Here is a 17,541-nt window from a genome sequence, read left to right on the forward strand (position 1 = left end):
AGTGCTCTGCACAAGGCCAGCAAACAAGCCCACAGACTCTGCACACTGCCAAATAATATTGTTCACTAAAGTTTTCCATCTCTGTATCAGAGAAAAGGAAAAGACGGTTCATTTGTTTGTTTTAGCTTTTAGGAGGAACTTTACTCCAATTGCATCACATTAGAACTGTGTAGTTTATCTTCTGCACAAACATCTCCTCCCACAAAGGACTCAAATAACATGGAAGCGACTCCCACCAAGATTAAACACAGAAGCCACTGTTAAATTGGTGACCTACGGTTGCTCTGCTCTGTGAGGATTACACAATTCCATTTTTTAAGGTTTCTGAAGATTGCATTCTGTATTTCTCTGAGGCTGGCTCAGTAGATACCTGCATTACAGCTCAGCTCTCTAGGTATTCCTCAATCCAGATTCTAAAGCAGTTACTGTCTGTTCCTTATTATTAATAAACTAAATTAGGCTGGCAGCTTTAGCCGTTCCTCAGGACCCTAACAAGACAGGCCCTGTGGAAAGCACAGCAAAAGGACAGTCACTGCCCTGAACTGCTTATAATCTAAATTAGGCTTCATGTGTAAAGAAAGTGCAGGTTATTCTTTTCAAATGTAGTGCTGCCATGAAGACATAGGCTTAAGAGTAGATCAGAAACAAGATGCATATTGACATCAAACCCCTTCTCAATTCAAAGCACATCACACAGCCCTGGAACTTCGCCCTTAAAACAGACTTGCACATTTGGGGCTTTCAGGTTAGGCAATTACAAAGGATTATGAGGAAGGACTCTCAAACCTATTTGTACAGGTCCTTATATCTTTACTTCCCTCAGACATCAGTATTTAAAGTAGGATGTGGGGGGTCATTTTTTGTAGTACTATTTAAAAAAGAGGCCTGCATTACATTAGCAACCCCAAATTTTCAATACTGTTATGTCTGACAAACATCTTAACCACATTAAAAAAGTTCTGCATCCGTTACACCTTATTTAGTACTCTACAAGCCAAGGTACATCAGGTGCTTTCTGTGCTGAAGCTGAAGTGCTGCTGCAACGGTTACCAACTGTCCCACATTACTGTATTTTTAGAATAGCTTCAAGTGGTTAGGCAAAGATAATACTAACATGTCAAAAGAAAAGAGAAAACAAATCTGCAGTGCCACAATGCTGTCTGAAACAGTGAGTCATTTGCCACTTTACATCAATATCAGGCTATTCAGAAGTGTAAAAACATTTTTCCTCATCTAATAGCAAGGCAAAATACCATCTTTTACAGAATGATCCAAGTGAAATCTGAATACTCATTTGTTATACAGCCTACAAACCCCTCTGCAATGAAGAGTATCAGTCCATCATCCCCAAGAGAGCCAGAGATCAAACACCGCTACACAGACTGATATGTAACTATGGAGCATTACAGATCTCCCTCCCTCCCTGTCCCTTCAGCTTTCACTTCCTGCAAACCATCCTAACAAATAATGTCCATGCCGTTGTATCAAGCAGAATGACTAAGACATAGCTAATCAGTTTGGCCCTCTCGTAACAGGGCCCCCCACCCCATCTTACCCTCATGATCCCTCAAGTATGTACTTCTGAATCTTGACTTTTTCTTTCCTTATTGAAAACAGACTCCAAGCACAGGCTCGTGAAGCAAGAACACTCCTGGCAAACGCTGTATTCCTTACAGAACAAGGCTGCACATTTCCACTGTGAGAAAGCTGCAAGTACGTAGAGGTATACGAACAACCCATGAAACTAAGTTTTGTTTAAAGAGCACACTGCATAATTTAGAAACTTGCAAAAGAAAAATGAAGCAGGAAGAGCAGACAAACAGGAAGCCGTTTCTGTAAGGCAGCCAAGTTAAGAAACCTGCAAGATGCAGTGTCCACCGAGAACCTGGCAGCAGAGCAGCCATGCGATCACTGCAAACCTACTACTGGCCAGTCACGGCAGCAGAACTGACCCAAGGCCATCGCTATACAGGCCTGTGCTCACATCCAAGGTTTAAAATAGCCCTTTATTACATCTCTAAGGAAAAGGCCACAGAATATCAGCACAGTAAGAACAGTATTCTGGTCCTTCTGTTAAGAGCATGCTGAATGGAAACGAGATTAGGGGCATTAAACTATTTCCACTACTCTCTGCATCCTTTACAAAATAGCCTGGACTTTGTTCTCCAAAGGAGCTGTACAAACACTAAAATCTTACTTGTATAATCATATGGTTACATTACACTAACATAATGACTGCCCAGAAACATCTTTAGTCTAAGTGACCTTTCTTCAGTTCAGTTTATATTGACAGAAAATAGGTCAGATATGCTGATATGAACTAAACAGAAAAAGGCCGCTGATACTCCAGTCAGCATCTGCAGAAGGAGCAATATATACATAGTTGTGGTTGCACTGGTATACTGTTGTTAAGCTAAACAAATTGTCCCAGAAACATATGCGCTTGGTCACAAACACATATATATGTTATATACAGCTACACACCCTGTGTGTATGGATGCATGTATGTGCATCTCCCCCCAAAAAACAAGAATACTTTTCAGTATTCTAGAAACACAGACTTGCTTTTCCTTCTCCATGCTTTTAACCCCATTCTCACTGCCCTAATTAAGATTTTATAGCAAGACTTTATTGTTCTGTTTTGCTCCTGAAACAAGCTGACAAATACTGCAAAAAAGAGCTGGGCAGCCTCCATTAACAACATCTGAAGAAAAAAGAAGCAACAATTCACACACCAAAGAGTGAAAGCCCTACTTTGTGAAACATGATGCTTCTGTCTGTGACACATCAGGCCTAAGAAATCACGCTAAAAAGCTTCCAAAAATCCTGGGAAATTACTGCAAGAGGAGGCAATACAAACTGCACAAAAGTTTAACCAAAATAATGCAAGCTACTTCAGTAATAACATCTCAAATAGGAAGTTTTTCAGTCACAGGATTCAGAGCATTTCTCAACGAACTCACTTCCATTTTAAAGACGAAAAATGGAGAAAGTGATATCAAATAATTTGCCAAAAGAATTTTAGCAGCCCAGGTCAGCATTGAGCCCACTAGACCTAACACTTTAGGCATCTGTGTCATTCCACTTAAAGCAAGGGTAAGCCATCCCGACACTCAGCCCCCTACACAGAACTTTTAGGGTGACTTGCCAAAATGGCTCTGAATTACTTCTAACTTCCCCTGTGCAATACATAAGTATGAGGCATCTGAGAGAGGAAACAATGAAAGCCAGTATTCTAACTAAGGAAGCGCTCAAGTTATCAGCCCATGGGAAACATCGAGGAGACAAGGGTGTTGGGTGGTGCTCCTTAAGGCTTACATGCTGGAGTCTCAGCAAGGCTCTGCCCACCCCTGGAACTGAGTGGAATTCCCTCTGGATGCAGCCATGATGACTTTCCAAGGAGTGATTGAATCACACGAGTTTCCTATGCACAATCCCCTTTCATTCAAGATGTGAATGCCTATGTTTAATAAGCACACCTCCTGCCCCTGGAAGATTTTCCCTCCAGATTGCTCCTAAGCACTAAGGGAACACCGACAATTTCTCCCGTTGAAGATGGCATTTAGCATGAGTAAGCAGTTATTCAGCAGTCTGGGGAGACAATGGAAGAGAGAGAGCATGAGTTTTGCCAGCCTAGCACCTACTGCTTTAACCTAGGCTGCAGGCTCTGCAGCAATGAGTACCTGTGCATTCTACATTCAAAATCCACCAGATGAAACATTCAGTCATTCAAATTGAGACTGGAACCAAAGATTTTCCACTTAAAATGAACTGTTCAAATCACAGCATTACAGAGCCATGTGTACCCTTGCTCTCTGACCCCTCAGCTCTATTATAAACCAGCATACAAAATAAAACAGCTTCTCAGAGCAAAAATTAGAAGGCCTACTCATCCCAGAACATCAGTGAAGACCACAGCCAATCTGGATATGTGCGTAATAGGACTCTTTGGCACTGACAAAAATCACGTTGTCAGCAGAAGCAAAGAAGCCTTAAAAAATGCAGGTGGCCTCCAAGGTAAGCCAGTACTTTAACAGGCAGCACATAAAAATATCCATTACGGGTAATGTAAGTTATAAGTAATGAAGTAATATAAGTTACTTACTACCAAGTACACATTTACTAACACAGCTGATTGTGTTCCCATTTTTTTGACTTTGCATTCTTTTGAAAGCAACGTGTACTTAAAAGGGCAGCTACTAGGAACATATACGCAAGCCTTACTATGCGACACTAGTGTCTGTTTACATTCAGAAGGGTTCCATAACACCAAAATCAGTATACATATTGGTAAAATCGTAGGACAAGACAGGCACTAATGTACACAGAAGCACAGAGTCCCAGCAGAATGCTAACATTATTGTATAATCTATATGTAGGTTACAGAAATTAAATGCTGAGTTAAATGACGATGGTTGTTGGTTTTGTGGGGTGCCTGGGGAGGGTTAAGCTGCATACACATCTGGTAGAAGTATCTGCTCCACATTTTAAGAACTTATGGCTAGTCACTTCCAGATGAGTAACAGTAATGAAAACCAAGCAACTGAAAAAGGAAAGTGTTACAAGAGTACTTTTCAAATGTCCGAGTAGGATAAAGCCCCATTCTAGACAAGAAAAAGCATAAAAAAGGAACATTATAGACTTTGAAAACAAGAAACATACTAGAACTTACAAGCCAGCTGGTTTTACTGTTTAGGTTTTAAAAAATATTCCTATTTGTTTTCAAACTTAATTTCACATAAAACTCTTCTTTCTATCCTACCTGCCCCATTACAAGAAGCTCATATATGGATTGATCGTATTTTAAACTATTTAGTACTACGAAAGTAACTCTTCTGTTCAACAATCTTTTAGGTAAGGTTCGTTTGATAGACACCATTGCCTGTTTTAGAAAAAAAAAGGATTTAGTCAAAATGAAACCAGACAGAAGGGGAGATTATTTTTAATTGGACTATTTAAAACAATGTTTTTAAATCAGCTAACACCCACATGCTTGAGGAAAAAAACAAGAAAAGATTAAATTTAAATTACATTTAAATCAAAGCAAGAGAATTTACAAGGAAACAAGATTTCTGGTAGGCATTGCTAACAATATAAAAATGTTAACCATTCTTTCAGCATTGCATACCCTTGTAACAAAGAGATGCATAATGAATAGAAGTCATAACTGTATCAAGACAGCCTAAGTAAAATCACATCCAAATGTACAAGAATTCAAACAAGCTCAGAAGATGACAGAAGGTTGCTAGCCTCACCTTAAAGATATGGTGGGAAAATGAAACTGTTTCTTCTGCCACTGTCTTCTAGCCAAAACCAGAAAGATTATGTTTTTAGAGAGAAAACAAATGAGTCATTTTGTGACAATCCGTGAACTTACAAAATCAACTAATACTTGTGCTCATGCATAATGACACGTGGTATTTCTACTTCTTGTCACTAAATAAAAGCATTACTCAGTCTCATGTAAGAAATTTCACAGATGGTTACAGTGAACCACTTTGATACAATGGAAAAACATACCTAATTCAAACATACTGAACAGCAGCTGAATGAGAATACAAAACATAGGTAGGTAAACAATTTTTCACAGGAAAAGCAGGTCACTGAAGTCCCCAACACATTTCTAACATTGAGGAATGTTTGTCAGAGAACAAGGTGATTAGTTTTTTCTGCGTTTAATTCAACTCTCAACTTCCACTCAAACACACTGACTTACAGTTCAGAGTTTTCATTATGTAACCAGAATTTCACATTGAAAAACTTGCAAGTGGAAAAATGTATGCTTTTTGATTTGCCCGTATGCTTAAGTCAGTACTGGAGAAGCATACGGGTAAGTAAGGAAAACTTTTTTCAATCAGTGTAAACAGACACGTCACTTCCGAGGAAGTGGTTAAACGAACTCAAGAAAAAAAAAAAATTCAGATCATGTACAGCAGCAAGACACAGAGCATGCTGTGCTTCCTCTGTTACGGTAAAATAAAATAAAAAATAGGTCCCTCAGCACTCCCAATCATATGCATAGAGGCTTTCTCAATAAAACAGGACCAAGTTAGTGCTCAGGCTACAGTAATGCAGTATATTTAAGTTATGTAGTCTTTCCATATGTCGAGTCAAATGTCAACACTTGATTTATCTGCCTATACCATATAAATCACATCCTAGCTGAAAGCAACAGTAAGAAAATGTGCGTTATGAAAAAAAAAAAAAGGAAAAAAAAAGTAACACACCAGTAGCATGTTTATTTTACCTTAACAATCATAACCAAAAGAGTTTTTATGAGAACTATTACCTCTACTTTTCCCTAATAGTCTAAAACCAATTTTTAGTGGATCAGCTACTTTGATAACTAATTGGCATCCACATTTAAATACAGACACACATATATACGTATATATTTAAAAATTTAATGCTAGCTCTCACAGGAAAACAGATGTTGTTCTACATTATAGTAGTAATGCAAAAAAAAACGTTATTCCATCTTTATGCTAGAGCAAGACAGAAATGAATTACGCATTTTCAGACAGCTGCCAGAAAAGGCAGAGCAGAGCCAGCAGTGTAATACAATTTTCAAACCCTTAAGGAAAAGAATCTTCTTGAATCGTTTAGCAATCAATCTCAGGCCAAAAAAAATCAAGATGGAAGTAGGAGGGAAAAGAAGGGAAAGACATCAAGAATGCTTCTTGCTTTCTTTATATATCCTAGTTATTAATCTACTCATTTGTAGCACCAATATTTAATGCCTATTTCTGCAGTACAACGCAAAAGACTCATTATTGATCATCCCTTTGAGCAAAAGAAAAAAAAAAAGGAAGTCAAATGCGCAGTGGACAAAACTAAAACTACTGTCAACTGAAAAACTTATGAACCAAACGTTTAAAAAAAATCCAGAAGGGCCACAGCTATTTTGGGAACATGCACCTGTACCCTAACACAGACAAGTGGACACCTGCGTTCACACAGCATCCACATAACGTACATATGAATGACCTTGAAAAATCAGTATCCACCTGTTTGGATTTGGTGAGGACCCCCACCCCCCAGCCAGACAGCATTACGTTGCTTTCACATTAAACAGCTGTCTACTGGCGGTATTTTGAGGGGGAAAAAGCTAACTTGCAGAAGAATCACCTTATTTGGCCAGGTTGCCTGTGGTTATTGTGATTAGATCCAAATGGGTAATAATCTGTCAAAACAATTTCACAGCTACATCTACAAGATCCAAAATTAGATAGATAATCCAAAGGGGGAAAAAAAGAGCATTGCCTTGACATACCAGTTAAGACTGCTGAATGCTAAGTACATTCAAATAGTGTCAGCAACATTTTAAAAGCCTTCGCATAATCAAGGAAATTAAGGACTTAAAATCTTATGCTGCCCCCTTAACAAGGATACCATAAAGCAATGAATGTTTTATCAGTTATTATTCTAATCCACCCTACAGTAAAAATTGTTTCCTCCAATAATCTCAAAATACATATCTGAAAAGCCTTAACTACTTTTCAGATCTAAATTTCTGAGGAAGTTGCATTTTCAAACCTCCATGGATTATCGTAATTGTGCGTGGCCTTCAACTGCTCTTCACCTAAGTGATGAACATCTATTAAAAACAGGACAGAAAGCAACACAGGAACAGGTTACTAAATAAAGTGAGCAGCGCTGACCGAGTTAGAAATGCCTCAAAGCTTTATTTCCTTCCAAATACCACATCTGAAACTTTCACTCTAAGAACCTCAGACACAAATGCAACAAAAATCTCACTACTCCAACACTGTCGGCCGTAGCGCCTTACAACCATGCACGTAGTTATCAAAAAAAAAAAAACAGAGTAAGAATAATATATTGATTTTTTGTTAAACACCTGCACATCTTGAAGGGCTTGGCAAGGCAGGTGAAAATTATTACCCTGATTACATTTAAACCAGCTGTGATGAGATTTGAACTAACCTGTGGTAAGTCAAGAGTTTGCCACACAGAAGCCTCCGTCCTGCGTATGTGTGTATGCCGTATATATCCCACTTCCAAAACACCTCAGACCACCCTGTCTCCTTACCATATGGTGCACTCTGAAGAGTCATTTCAAAATACTGGCGTTTAGTTAGATCATGAAATAATATGGAATACTCAGAAGTAAATTTATCCTTCAAAATACGCATGAAGATTAGAGACTGGGTTTCTAAAGAAAAGCAACATATTAGATGTTTGACTGCTACCTCCCTCTGAAGCAGTCTCTTTCATCAGCTGACATTCATGTTTTGTGATGAAGTGTGACTTTTTTGAGTATAATAGAATTTTTTCAAAAGAAAACTTGAAAATATTAACCACCATCAATTTAACGTTTTTTGACTCAAATATGCCTTTAAACATGCCAAGTATTTGAAATCAAAGACTCCTCTTTTCTATAGTGAAAAGGAAAATTAGGTCTAGCTTATGCGACTGAAATTGAGATTCCTATCCCACCTCAATAAACATCCATCTTCTGACAAAACATGTTCCAAAGCACTATGCTCTATCACATAGGCTACAATAGTTATTGCCTCCATGGTTAGTTAGTTCATATGTCAGTAACAGATTCAAATAGGAAAAAAAAATTTCACAGTTTTAATGAAAACAAGACCAAATCTAAAACAATACAAACCAACTCAACAAACTTTACTTAAAAAAAAAGTATGAATTTGAGGAGATAAAACAGCCTATGAAGTCTGTAGAGTTAATAACTGCATTGCATTGACCCTGAGAAATAGATGAAATGCCACTCAAATTTAAAATTTGACTTGAGAAAAAAAAAGTTAACTTTTACACAGTTATTTTATCCTTAAATTTCATAATAAATCTGGTAATTTCCTGGTCGAATTGATTTTTCAGGTATGGGAAAAAATGAGAAATAACCCTCACAAACAGAGTATTATGTCTACACACTGCCCACGAGCTTACCCTGAGTCTACACTCTGCAAACTGAAAATAACTTGTCACAGGAAGAAGGTCCTACCTACCCCTCTCCACCTTCAGCGAGTTCTCTATCCTCCCATGTTCTACTAAAAATAGAAAGAAAGACGAAGCGAGGATCTCTAGTAATTAAAATGAAAAAGGAAAAGTACAAACACTCGTGGAGATGGAGGAGAAACACTAACAAGGAGCTGAGACGGAAAGGAAAGTCGAGATGGTTAAAGGCTGTGTACCTGTGCTTTTGCAGCATGTTTGTTTTGGCGCTGATAGCAGCCGTCCAACAGCCCGCCAGAATGCTGGGCCTGCCCCAAGAAAAAGAAAGCAGGGCACCCGATTTACGTGGGGGACATCAAACGCAGTCTGACCCAGCACAGTCACGTTCTCAGAAGTTCTCCCACTCGGCCCAAACCATTTGCTCTCATGTATACATAAAGTATTCAGTGACATTTTAGGTTATTCTGAACTAACAATGCCTTTTTGTAAATTACTTTAAAAACAGAAAAAATGTTCTAATTCACCATGCAGATATCTACCATAATCGTTGTTCACTAGGCCTCAAACAGCTTCCTAGTGCTTGCTTTCTTCTGTATTTTTTTATAGTCCCAGTGACATTTGCAAATGCCACAATGTATGCTTCTGACCAACTGTGAAATTACAGTTCTTATTCAACAGAAATTAGAATCCAAGAAACAGATGTCAGGCAAATATATTTAGCTTTAGCAGGAAATACCGCTCTACAGCCAGAATTGCTCTTTGATATCTAACAAAATTTGCTACTTACGAAATAAAAGGTATTCGACGGACAGTGATCTGAAACACATTATAAGCATATTTCAAAAGCACAATTCCCCTGGAAAAATAATTCACTGGATCTCTGTTTCAGCAGACATAAACCTATGTCTGCAGTTGTTCTTCTAAAGAAGTACCTTGAAATTCTCCATCGAACAATCAGCGAGTTCGCCTCGACCACGCAGGAAAAGAGTTGGCAAAATTCTCTAGACTTGCACAAGTGTGCTTAGAAGATTGCAATCTTACTTAGGTGAGGCCTACCTCCCTGTGGTTTCACGAGTCTATGAAAAGTTGTTGAGAAATACCACATCTGAGCTGCTCCAGAGTACTTTTCATAATTACACCATTTGCACAACAGCACCAAAGGTGTGGCGCATCAGACAAATTCTGTGACACTCTACAGTCTTGCCAACGCCTCCAGCTACTCTGCTTCCAACTTCAGCAGAAATTTCAGAAATTAAAGTGCATGGAAAGACTGCACTGCAATTGGAATTAGCAGACATCTGCATGCAGTATTACATGTGACAACACTGATTAAAAGCAATTTTCAGTTTCTGTACAATTTCTATGTTATACATTCATCTCCTCTCCTGTTAAATGTCCAATTATGAGGACAACAACAAAGGATTTGCCTCTGCATCTCCAAAAAGGCATTCTGTGCTCCTTTTTGACAGCCTTGAAGCTCTTCAGAGCAAATGCATGCTTCTTTCTGTATTGCTTACTGTACAGAGCACTGTTGACGGGATTAAATACTCAGGGGAAAATATGCCATCCTCCAAAGAGAGGTGCTTAAACTTCCTAAGTATATACTAGTAACATCATAGAAGTTCTAAGATGAATTAAAATGAACAATTGACCATTACTCTTTAATCTGGAGCAAAACCATTCACACTCAGATCAGCACACTTGTGATTGGTGCTTCCTCTTATTGTTCTCCAAGAGTCTTCCTTCATCACAAAACCTCCGTAACAACTCCACCAGGTAGCTTCTAGGAGAGCTGATTTAGGCCAAAAGAGCAATTCAGGTAGGCGCACGTGCTCCTCTACTCAATTCCCTAACTTCAGTAAAGCTAACATCAGAATACCAGCTTCAAATGCAACACCCTTCCATTGTACAACAGTGCATCTCCACAACATTCAACAGTGTGTCCATATTGAAGTTACTGTTGCCATCAAGCTTTTGAAGAGGAAAGGAAATGGTAATTCACCAGCACGTGTCACTCAGTCAGTGTGACGATTCCAGGTCCTCAAACCACAGATAGCCAAGATAATGACAAAAATAGCCACTGGCAGTCTGAACTACGACCTCGCTCTCCAACCTGTTCTTCTGTAATGTTTTGCTATCACTGGCAGGTCACGTGGCTGCCAGAAAGCTTCCTGTATCAGTACCCTTGCTCGCTCTCCTTTTCTGGAAAGGTCAGCCGTAACTCCAAACAGGACTGACTACAGGTTCTGAGTCATTTTAAGACAATGCAGCAGATGATAGATGCCTTATAATTACATACTGCAGAAAATTACCTTTAAATATTTTTCTCCAACGGAGGCAACAACACCAACAGAAAGAACCAAGTTCACAGAATCTTAGAAAACAGCATCAAAGGCAATAGGAAATGCACTAAATTTTGACAAGATACTAATTTGTATGTCACTTTCTTTATATAATTGTATGTTACCAAGTTGCAGCAAAACCAGCAAATGAGAAATTGTACATATTGTGAACTGACAGAAACCAGTATTACACACCTTTAGAAGTTTATCTCACTAAAATAAGCACAGGCAACAAAGACTGTACTCTACACACCATCAGGAAGCTAATGTAACAGTAAGCATGCGTTAGTACTGTAACTGAGAAGGAATGCATTACATTGTACTAGACTAACAGGAACACAAAATTCATTTTTAATAACATTTTTCATTCACTTTATGTTGTCGACAGCCTGCTGTTTGCTCATTGGAATGTCTTAAATGCAACATACCTACATTTTCCTTACCCAATAGTTAGCTATGCAAACACTGTTTGACTGACTTAATTTTATTAAAAAGCATAGCAAGTGGAGACACTCCCCTAAATACTGCATCATTATTAATCCCTTTGGTTTCCCAAAGTGTCCATCACCTCTCCTTCCTGCCTCCCAACTGTAATAAATCAACTGAAACACCTCTGACTGACAACGAAAAATTTGCTTTAATTGCTTCACTTAGAAGCATGCCTAACAGGATCCTGTAGCTGTACACTGGCTCATTTTTGAAGCTGAAAAGTTATATTAATACCTGAACCTATATTTTTAGTTTTTGTAAGTTTATCTAGCTTGTTTTTAGGGTGGTTCCTTACTACCATATGTTTCTGGATGACAACTTTGCTTACCCATGATAGCCTAAAGATAACAGATGGACTTAGAGAGTTACACTGCTAGCCAAGAATTTTTTTCAGTAACCAAACATTACAAAAACCAACTTTTCCTGTACTCCTTCTTTCCCTCTAATCATTTCTTCATATTATTCCACTGTAAAGCTTACTCCCTCTAAAATCAAAAGCATTACAGAGTAAAATAACTGGTTCTGCCAAAGGAAGCAGCAGCGCTACCACACCTTGGCTCCAGGAAACTGCAATTAGGGAAGAACTCCAGTAAGCAGCACTTTTCCCACACTAAAGCATTGATACGGCTAGACAAAGGACAACTATCTTCTCTTTAAAAATAGGAACACCTTAAAACGTAACCAACGTTTCAGTGTTCCTTTGTGTGTTGCTCCCAAAAGAGAGTTTCTGTGCAATGCCCGCAGACACACCAGGTCATGCTGCTCGGAATGGGGCCTACTGGCCACGTTAAGCACTTGGTTGCGTGCACTCGCCTGCACGTACTTCAGCGCTGAGCGTAACTACGCACGACACAGTTAAAACAGACCAAAACGTACCGAACATGACAGCTAACATCGCGGGTTACATGTGTGCAACGATCTATTTGAAGGCCAAACTGGAAACACCTCGGAAGCGGCTACTTTGCAGGGAGCAGACAGCACGACGCGCCCGGCAGCGCTTAAGAGCGAGGCACGGCCGCGGCGGCTGCCGGCACCGCTACTGCGCCAGGGACCGGCCCGGCCCGCCGAGGGGCTCCGGCCCGCTGCCCCGCTGCCGACGCTCGGCCGCCGGGGAGGGCGCAGCGCGCCGCCTGCCAGCCCCGACCCCGCTCCACACACACGTCCAGCCCCCGCAGCCCGGGGTCGGTTTATCGGCCGCACCGAACCCGCGGCGGCCGCCGGCCCCCCCTTCCCGCGGCCAGGCTGCCCCCGGGCCGGGCAGCGAACAAAGGGGCGGAGGGGCCGCGCTCCGCATTCCTCCGCGCCGGGGGGAGGCGGCCCCGAGCGGGCTGCCCGGCCCCGATCCCGGCCCCGATCCCGGCCCCCGCGGCCGAGACACGCGGCAGCCGCCCGGGGGGGCTCGGGGCCGGGCCCGCGGGGAACAAAGGGGCGGCGGGGCCGGGCCGGGCCGGGCCGCGCTGAGGGCGCTCGGCCGCCGCGTGAGGGCCCGGGGCCGCCTCGGGTCGGGCCGGGCCGGGCGCACTCACCGCTGCAGCACCAGGAGGAGGGCGAGCCCTGCGGGAACTTGGCCGAGTCGGGCGCGATGCAGACGCTGGAGCCGAGGTGCGGGCACTCCATGGCGGCGAGGCGCGGCGGGCGGCTCCTCGCGGCGCTACAGCGGCGGCGCCCCGCGCACAACAGCCATCTTAGGGACGAGGCCGCGATCCGCGCGCCGGGCTTTGCGGGCAGCCAGCCTCCCGTCCGCGAAGCCCGGCGGCTCCCTCTCCCCGCCTCCCGCCGGGCTTTCCGAGGAGCCGAGCTCCCGTCCGCGGCTCCGCCCGCCGGGCTTTCCGCGCCGCCGGGCGGGGCGGGGCCGCGCCCTTCTCCTCCTCCCGCTGCTCCCGAGGGGGGTGCGCGCGTGCACGGGGCCCGCGGCTGCTGCTGGTGCGCGCCTCCCGCCCGCGCAGCCCGCGGTGCAGCGCAGCCCGCGCTTTTTGCAGCGCTGCCTGGCCCCGCCGCCACGGGACTGCCTGCAAGGGGTAGCGGGAGCGCGGGCGGTGCCGCTTTCTCCGGCCCTGCTCGGTAACAGCTCTGGGGCTCGGCCAGGGGCGTGCTGTCGCTGGGCCAGCACTGAGATAGCCGGCTCCTTTGCAAACGGAGCAAGCATAATCCTCCCCTGCAACACCTCAAGCAGCAGGGATGTTTTAATCTCCGTTGTGACTGCTGCACCTTGGCTTTGCTCCTCTTCTCTTGCCATAACCAAGGTGAAAAATAAAGTTCTACCCTGCTTACACCGGGGAGAAGCTCAGATCAGGGAAGATCCGATTTTCCACGGCAAAGGAAACCGCTCAGCATTCACTAACTGCAGTTAGTTTGTTTCTCTAGCTGAGCATTCAGAAGCAGAATTAGTTCAGAGACAGCAAACTGAATTAGGCAGCAGCAAATGTTACCTTTACACAAAACCCCAGAGCTTCCTTAATGTGCCCCTGTCCTTCAAAATTGCCCCGTTTGATCAGTCAGTCAATACCAGTCCCAACATATGTTTTGCAGGTTCTACAAAAAGCATGTATTTGTATATTTTCCTAATAAATAAGGCATGAGTAGAGCAAAAAAAGAAGTGGGAGAAGGACAGATTTAAAAATGCATATAACACAACTTTGATATACATCTGAATTACTTATACAAGCTCAAAGACCAAGAAATGGTTAGCATATTTATGTACCTTTCGATTCTTTTCTGCCCTCTGTTTTTTTCTCCAGTCTGTATAAAGAAGACACGTGTTAAATTAAAGCAGATTGCCCGTAGTTGCTTTCTGCCTTTCCCAAACAAGGCGTGTGTTGAATGCTCTTGTCGTGCCCCACCCCTCCCCACACACAAACCAAGAGAAAAACCTCAGCTGGATCTGGCCTGATCATTTTTCCCTCGGTAGCAGCCGGACTTGGCCTTCTGTCAGTAGTATTGTGCAAGCAGAGTTTAACCAAAACAGGCGGTTCTTATCTCACTGCGTGGATTATGTTAGCAGGGTATTTAGTCTTCCAAAAGTAAGGCCCTGGTTAACAAGGATTAAATATGGTAAAATAAACATAGTTAAATACTTGTAATGATCTACTTCCAGTTTAGCACTCCCCTTCATGTTTTTATGGTTGATACACTATACCTGGAAAGGAGAACCTACTCCTTGCGTAAGTAAACAGAAGCAGGGTCTGGCGCAATGGAACAGTACAGCCTTGCGTGGGCACTGGAGTTGGACCCCTGCCTGCAGGAATTATTGATAGCTCCACAAAAGTCAGTGTATTAAAATCAGTAGAGCTACAACACATTGTATTACAACAGTTCTTGTTAGCGTAGCCATGTTGGAAATATCTTCTGGCAAGGCATAATAGATCCTCTTTTCCTGCCCCTCCTGAATATAAGAAGGCCAAGTTTTCCTTTTCCTGGGGCTTCATTTTTTGCAGGTATCTCCCTAGACACCTGGTGCCTTGCACTGCTGTATTGTGCCGTCATAAAAGATCCAGCAAGCATACACTTTTGACATGAAGTGGCAATAACGTTAGTCATGTTCTCTAAGCCAGGTAGAAAACTGCTCCCTTCTATTGTCCTGAGGAAAGGGAACTACATTTCCACATTGCCCGTCGCTTGTTCTGGGCCACGACAAAGAAAGAGTTAAGAGTCAAGAGGAAGGGGCCCCTGTGTGGCCTTATGTTTCATCTTGTTTCCCCAAGGACCCAGTGGACTTAGAGTAACAGACTGAATGGGGTAGTGGCTGTGCAAGAATGTTACCATTTCTGAAAAAGCAGCTAGTAGGATCTTTCAGAAAAGATGAAGATGAAAAGCCGTGATCCACTGTAGCAAAACCAACAAACATGGGGGACTATGGAAGAGAAACATTCTCAAAAATGTCTGGAGATTCAGGCACAACAGACTGCTTGCTCTAACAATTCCTCTTTTACTCCAAAAAGCTGCAAACTTCTCAAAGAAAAAAAACATGGCTTCGGTTTAATTTAAGAGGTCTTTCACCATCTCTATTACATTTACTGTAAGATGTGACTATTCAGCTTGCAATATTATGCACAAAGAAAAATCTCCTTTCTCCCCTGCCATGGAATTATTAAGATCCCTGTAACAAAAGAACAAAAGGTGCTTGGAACTGCAGGGAGGTCAGCAAGGGCTGCATAGCTCTGCTAAGCACAGCGTTTCCTGGAATGAAAGACACCTAAGTTATAACTTCTCTAAATAAGAAGGTGTCAACTTAGCAAGATAGGCCCTTCATCTTCTAAGTCTATGATCCACACTTAGGAGCCAAAACCATACATGCTGTGACACCTCGTTCCTTTGCAAGACAATAATGGAGTTTTATTCCTCCTTTCATTTGCTGGTTGACAACCTTACAGTGAAGCACCTTAAACAGTGTAATTTTGCCCAAACATTTGCATGTTTCTTCATTTTAGTTGCCATGCCTATGGCAAATGGGGAAGCCCACATTTTTCCGATGCCAAGGAAAACTTAACTAGAAGCTCCAGGTATAATTTTCCTTTTCAGTTTGCCTTTTCAATGAGAGTTCTTGAGAACAAACCACTTAATTTGGAACTGGAGTCCCATCTCTTGCTCCCATCCTTCCTCAGAGCAGTCTAATTTAGACGATAGTTAAGATAATTCCTACAGGCATGCTCATAATGGGTGCAAATCACTGCATAACAGGGGTCTGTGAATCAGCATTGTGAATTAGAAATTTACATTATCAATTCTACTGCTAGAGAGAAATTCCACACGGTCTCCTCTTGTGGGTTGTATGTAGACATCCACCTATGCTATAGGCTCCATCTGAGAGCAACTGAGGAATTTGGCCCTAAATTGTATCCTGTGTGTATACCTACTATTTACAGTGGGTAAGTTTGCCTGGAGTGTTCTTTAATTCTGCAGTACTTCTCAGGAACAAAATCTTTCGTCTTAAATATTTGAAAATATTAACCTGCGTATGTACTATGATATGGTCTAATGATGCAATAGCATAAATTTCCATGTGAGCTTGTCTTCTTTCAAGATCACTAGATGGACATCACACAGTGAATCAAGTGAAGCAGATTGTTGCCCTGGACGACTTCCTTGTTTGCTGTAGAAACTGGAGTGTATGGAATGGGGAAAGGAGGACACAGGAGGAGTGGAATGAATGCTAACCTGAAGAACTACAATTTGTCTTTGCCGGAAAATTCTTGTGTGACACTGTACAAGTTAGTCTTCCTAACTCCAAGGCTACACATCCAGCTAAAATTTCTAGATTAAATGCATAAAGGTAGAAATAATATCCTGTCCCCCAGCATGCTGCTTCTTTTCTAAGTGGTAAACTGAGCACATATGGAATGAGATTGGCAGGTGCACTGAACTCTCATAGCTGAAAAAGATATTAGCAGACCTCTGGCTCTGAACATATAAAGCCGTAAGCACTCTGAAAACACTAAGTGCCCATCCAGACCTAGTAGAACCACGATAGATTGCACTTGCACCTCTCTGTGTATCAGATCCAATTAGCATATAGTTCCCTATATTCCCCAAGGTGTACAAGTGAAACATTCAGATACGGTGACAGCAATGGGGACAATACAGAAACCTACAAGGAAATGAATTCTTTACTCAGTGTGGCTGCAACTCTAAGGCAGACAAATGGCCTGGAAAAGATCAGTAGAAAGCATCAGGATATGGGGAGGTCATAATACTGGGTCTCAGTTTAATAAAACGTTTATTAAAGGCTGGCCTAGCAGCACTAAGAGATGCCATCTGTGCGGTGGACAGAAGCTTA

At 42.2% G+C, this 17,541-nt stretch overlaps 1 protein-coding gene across 12 annotated transcripts in view; it reads right to left on the reverse strand.

The window, feature by feature from the left end:
* USP3 (ubiquitin specific peptidase 3) overlaps positions 1 to 17,541 on the reverse strand; it is a 97,463-nt gene that overhangs the window by 26,496 nt on the left and 53,426 nt on the right. For 2 of the 12 annotated variants that reach the window (XM_083850899.1, XM_083850897.1), the window contains exon 7: positions 14,470 to 14,796. The exons of 7 other annotated variants lie outside the window; for them this stretch is intronic. Coding sequence is in view for 2 of the 5 variants with exons in the window: in XM_083850888.1 (XP_083707014.1) it covers positions 13,295 to 13,385 (91 nt within the window). In the remaining 3 variants the exon portion in view is untranslated. Of the gene's footprint in view, positions 1 to 1,555; positions 5,199 to 12,644; positions 12,813 to 13,294; positions 13,609 to 14,469; positions 14,797 to 17,541 lie in introns of those variants that run through there. 3 more of the 12 variants (XM_083850888.1, XM_083850895.1, XM_083850890.1) reach the window with 3 other exon arrangements.

Source organism: Anser anser (genome assembly GCF_964211835.1).
Source record: "Anser anser genome assembly, chromosome: 10".
Classification (NCBI taxonomy): domain Eukaryota; kingdom Metazoa; phylum Chordata; class Aves; order Anseriformes; family Anatidae; genus Anser; species Anser anser.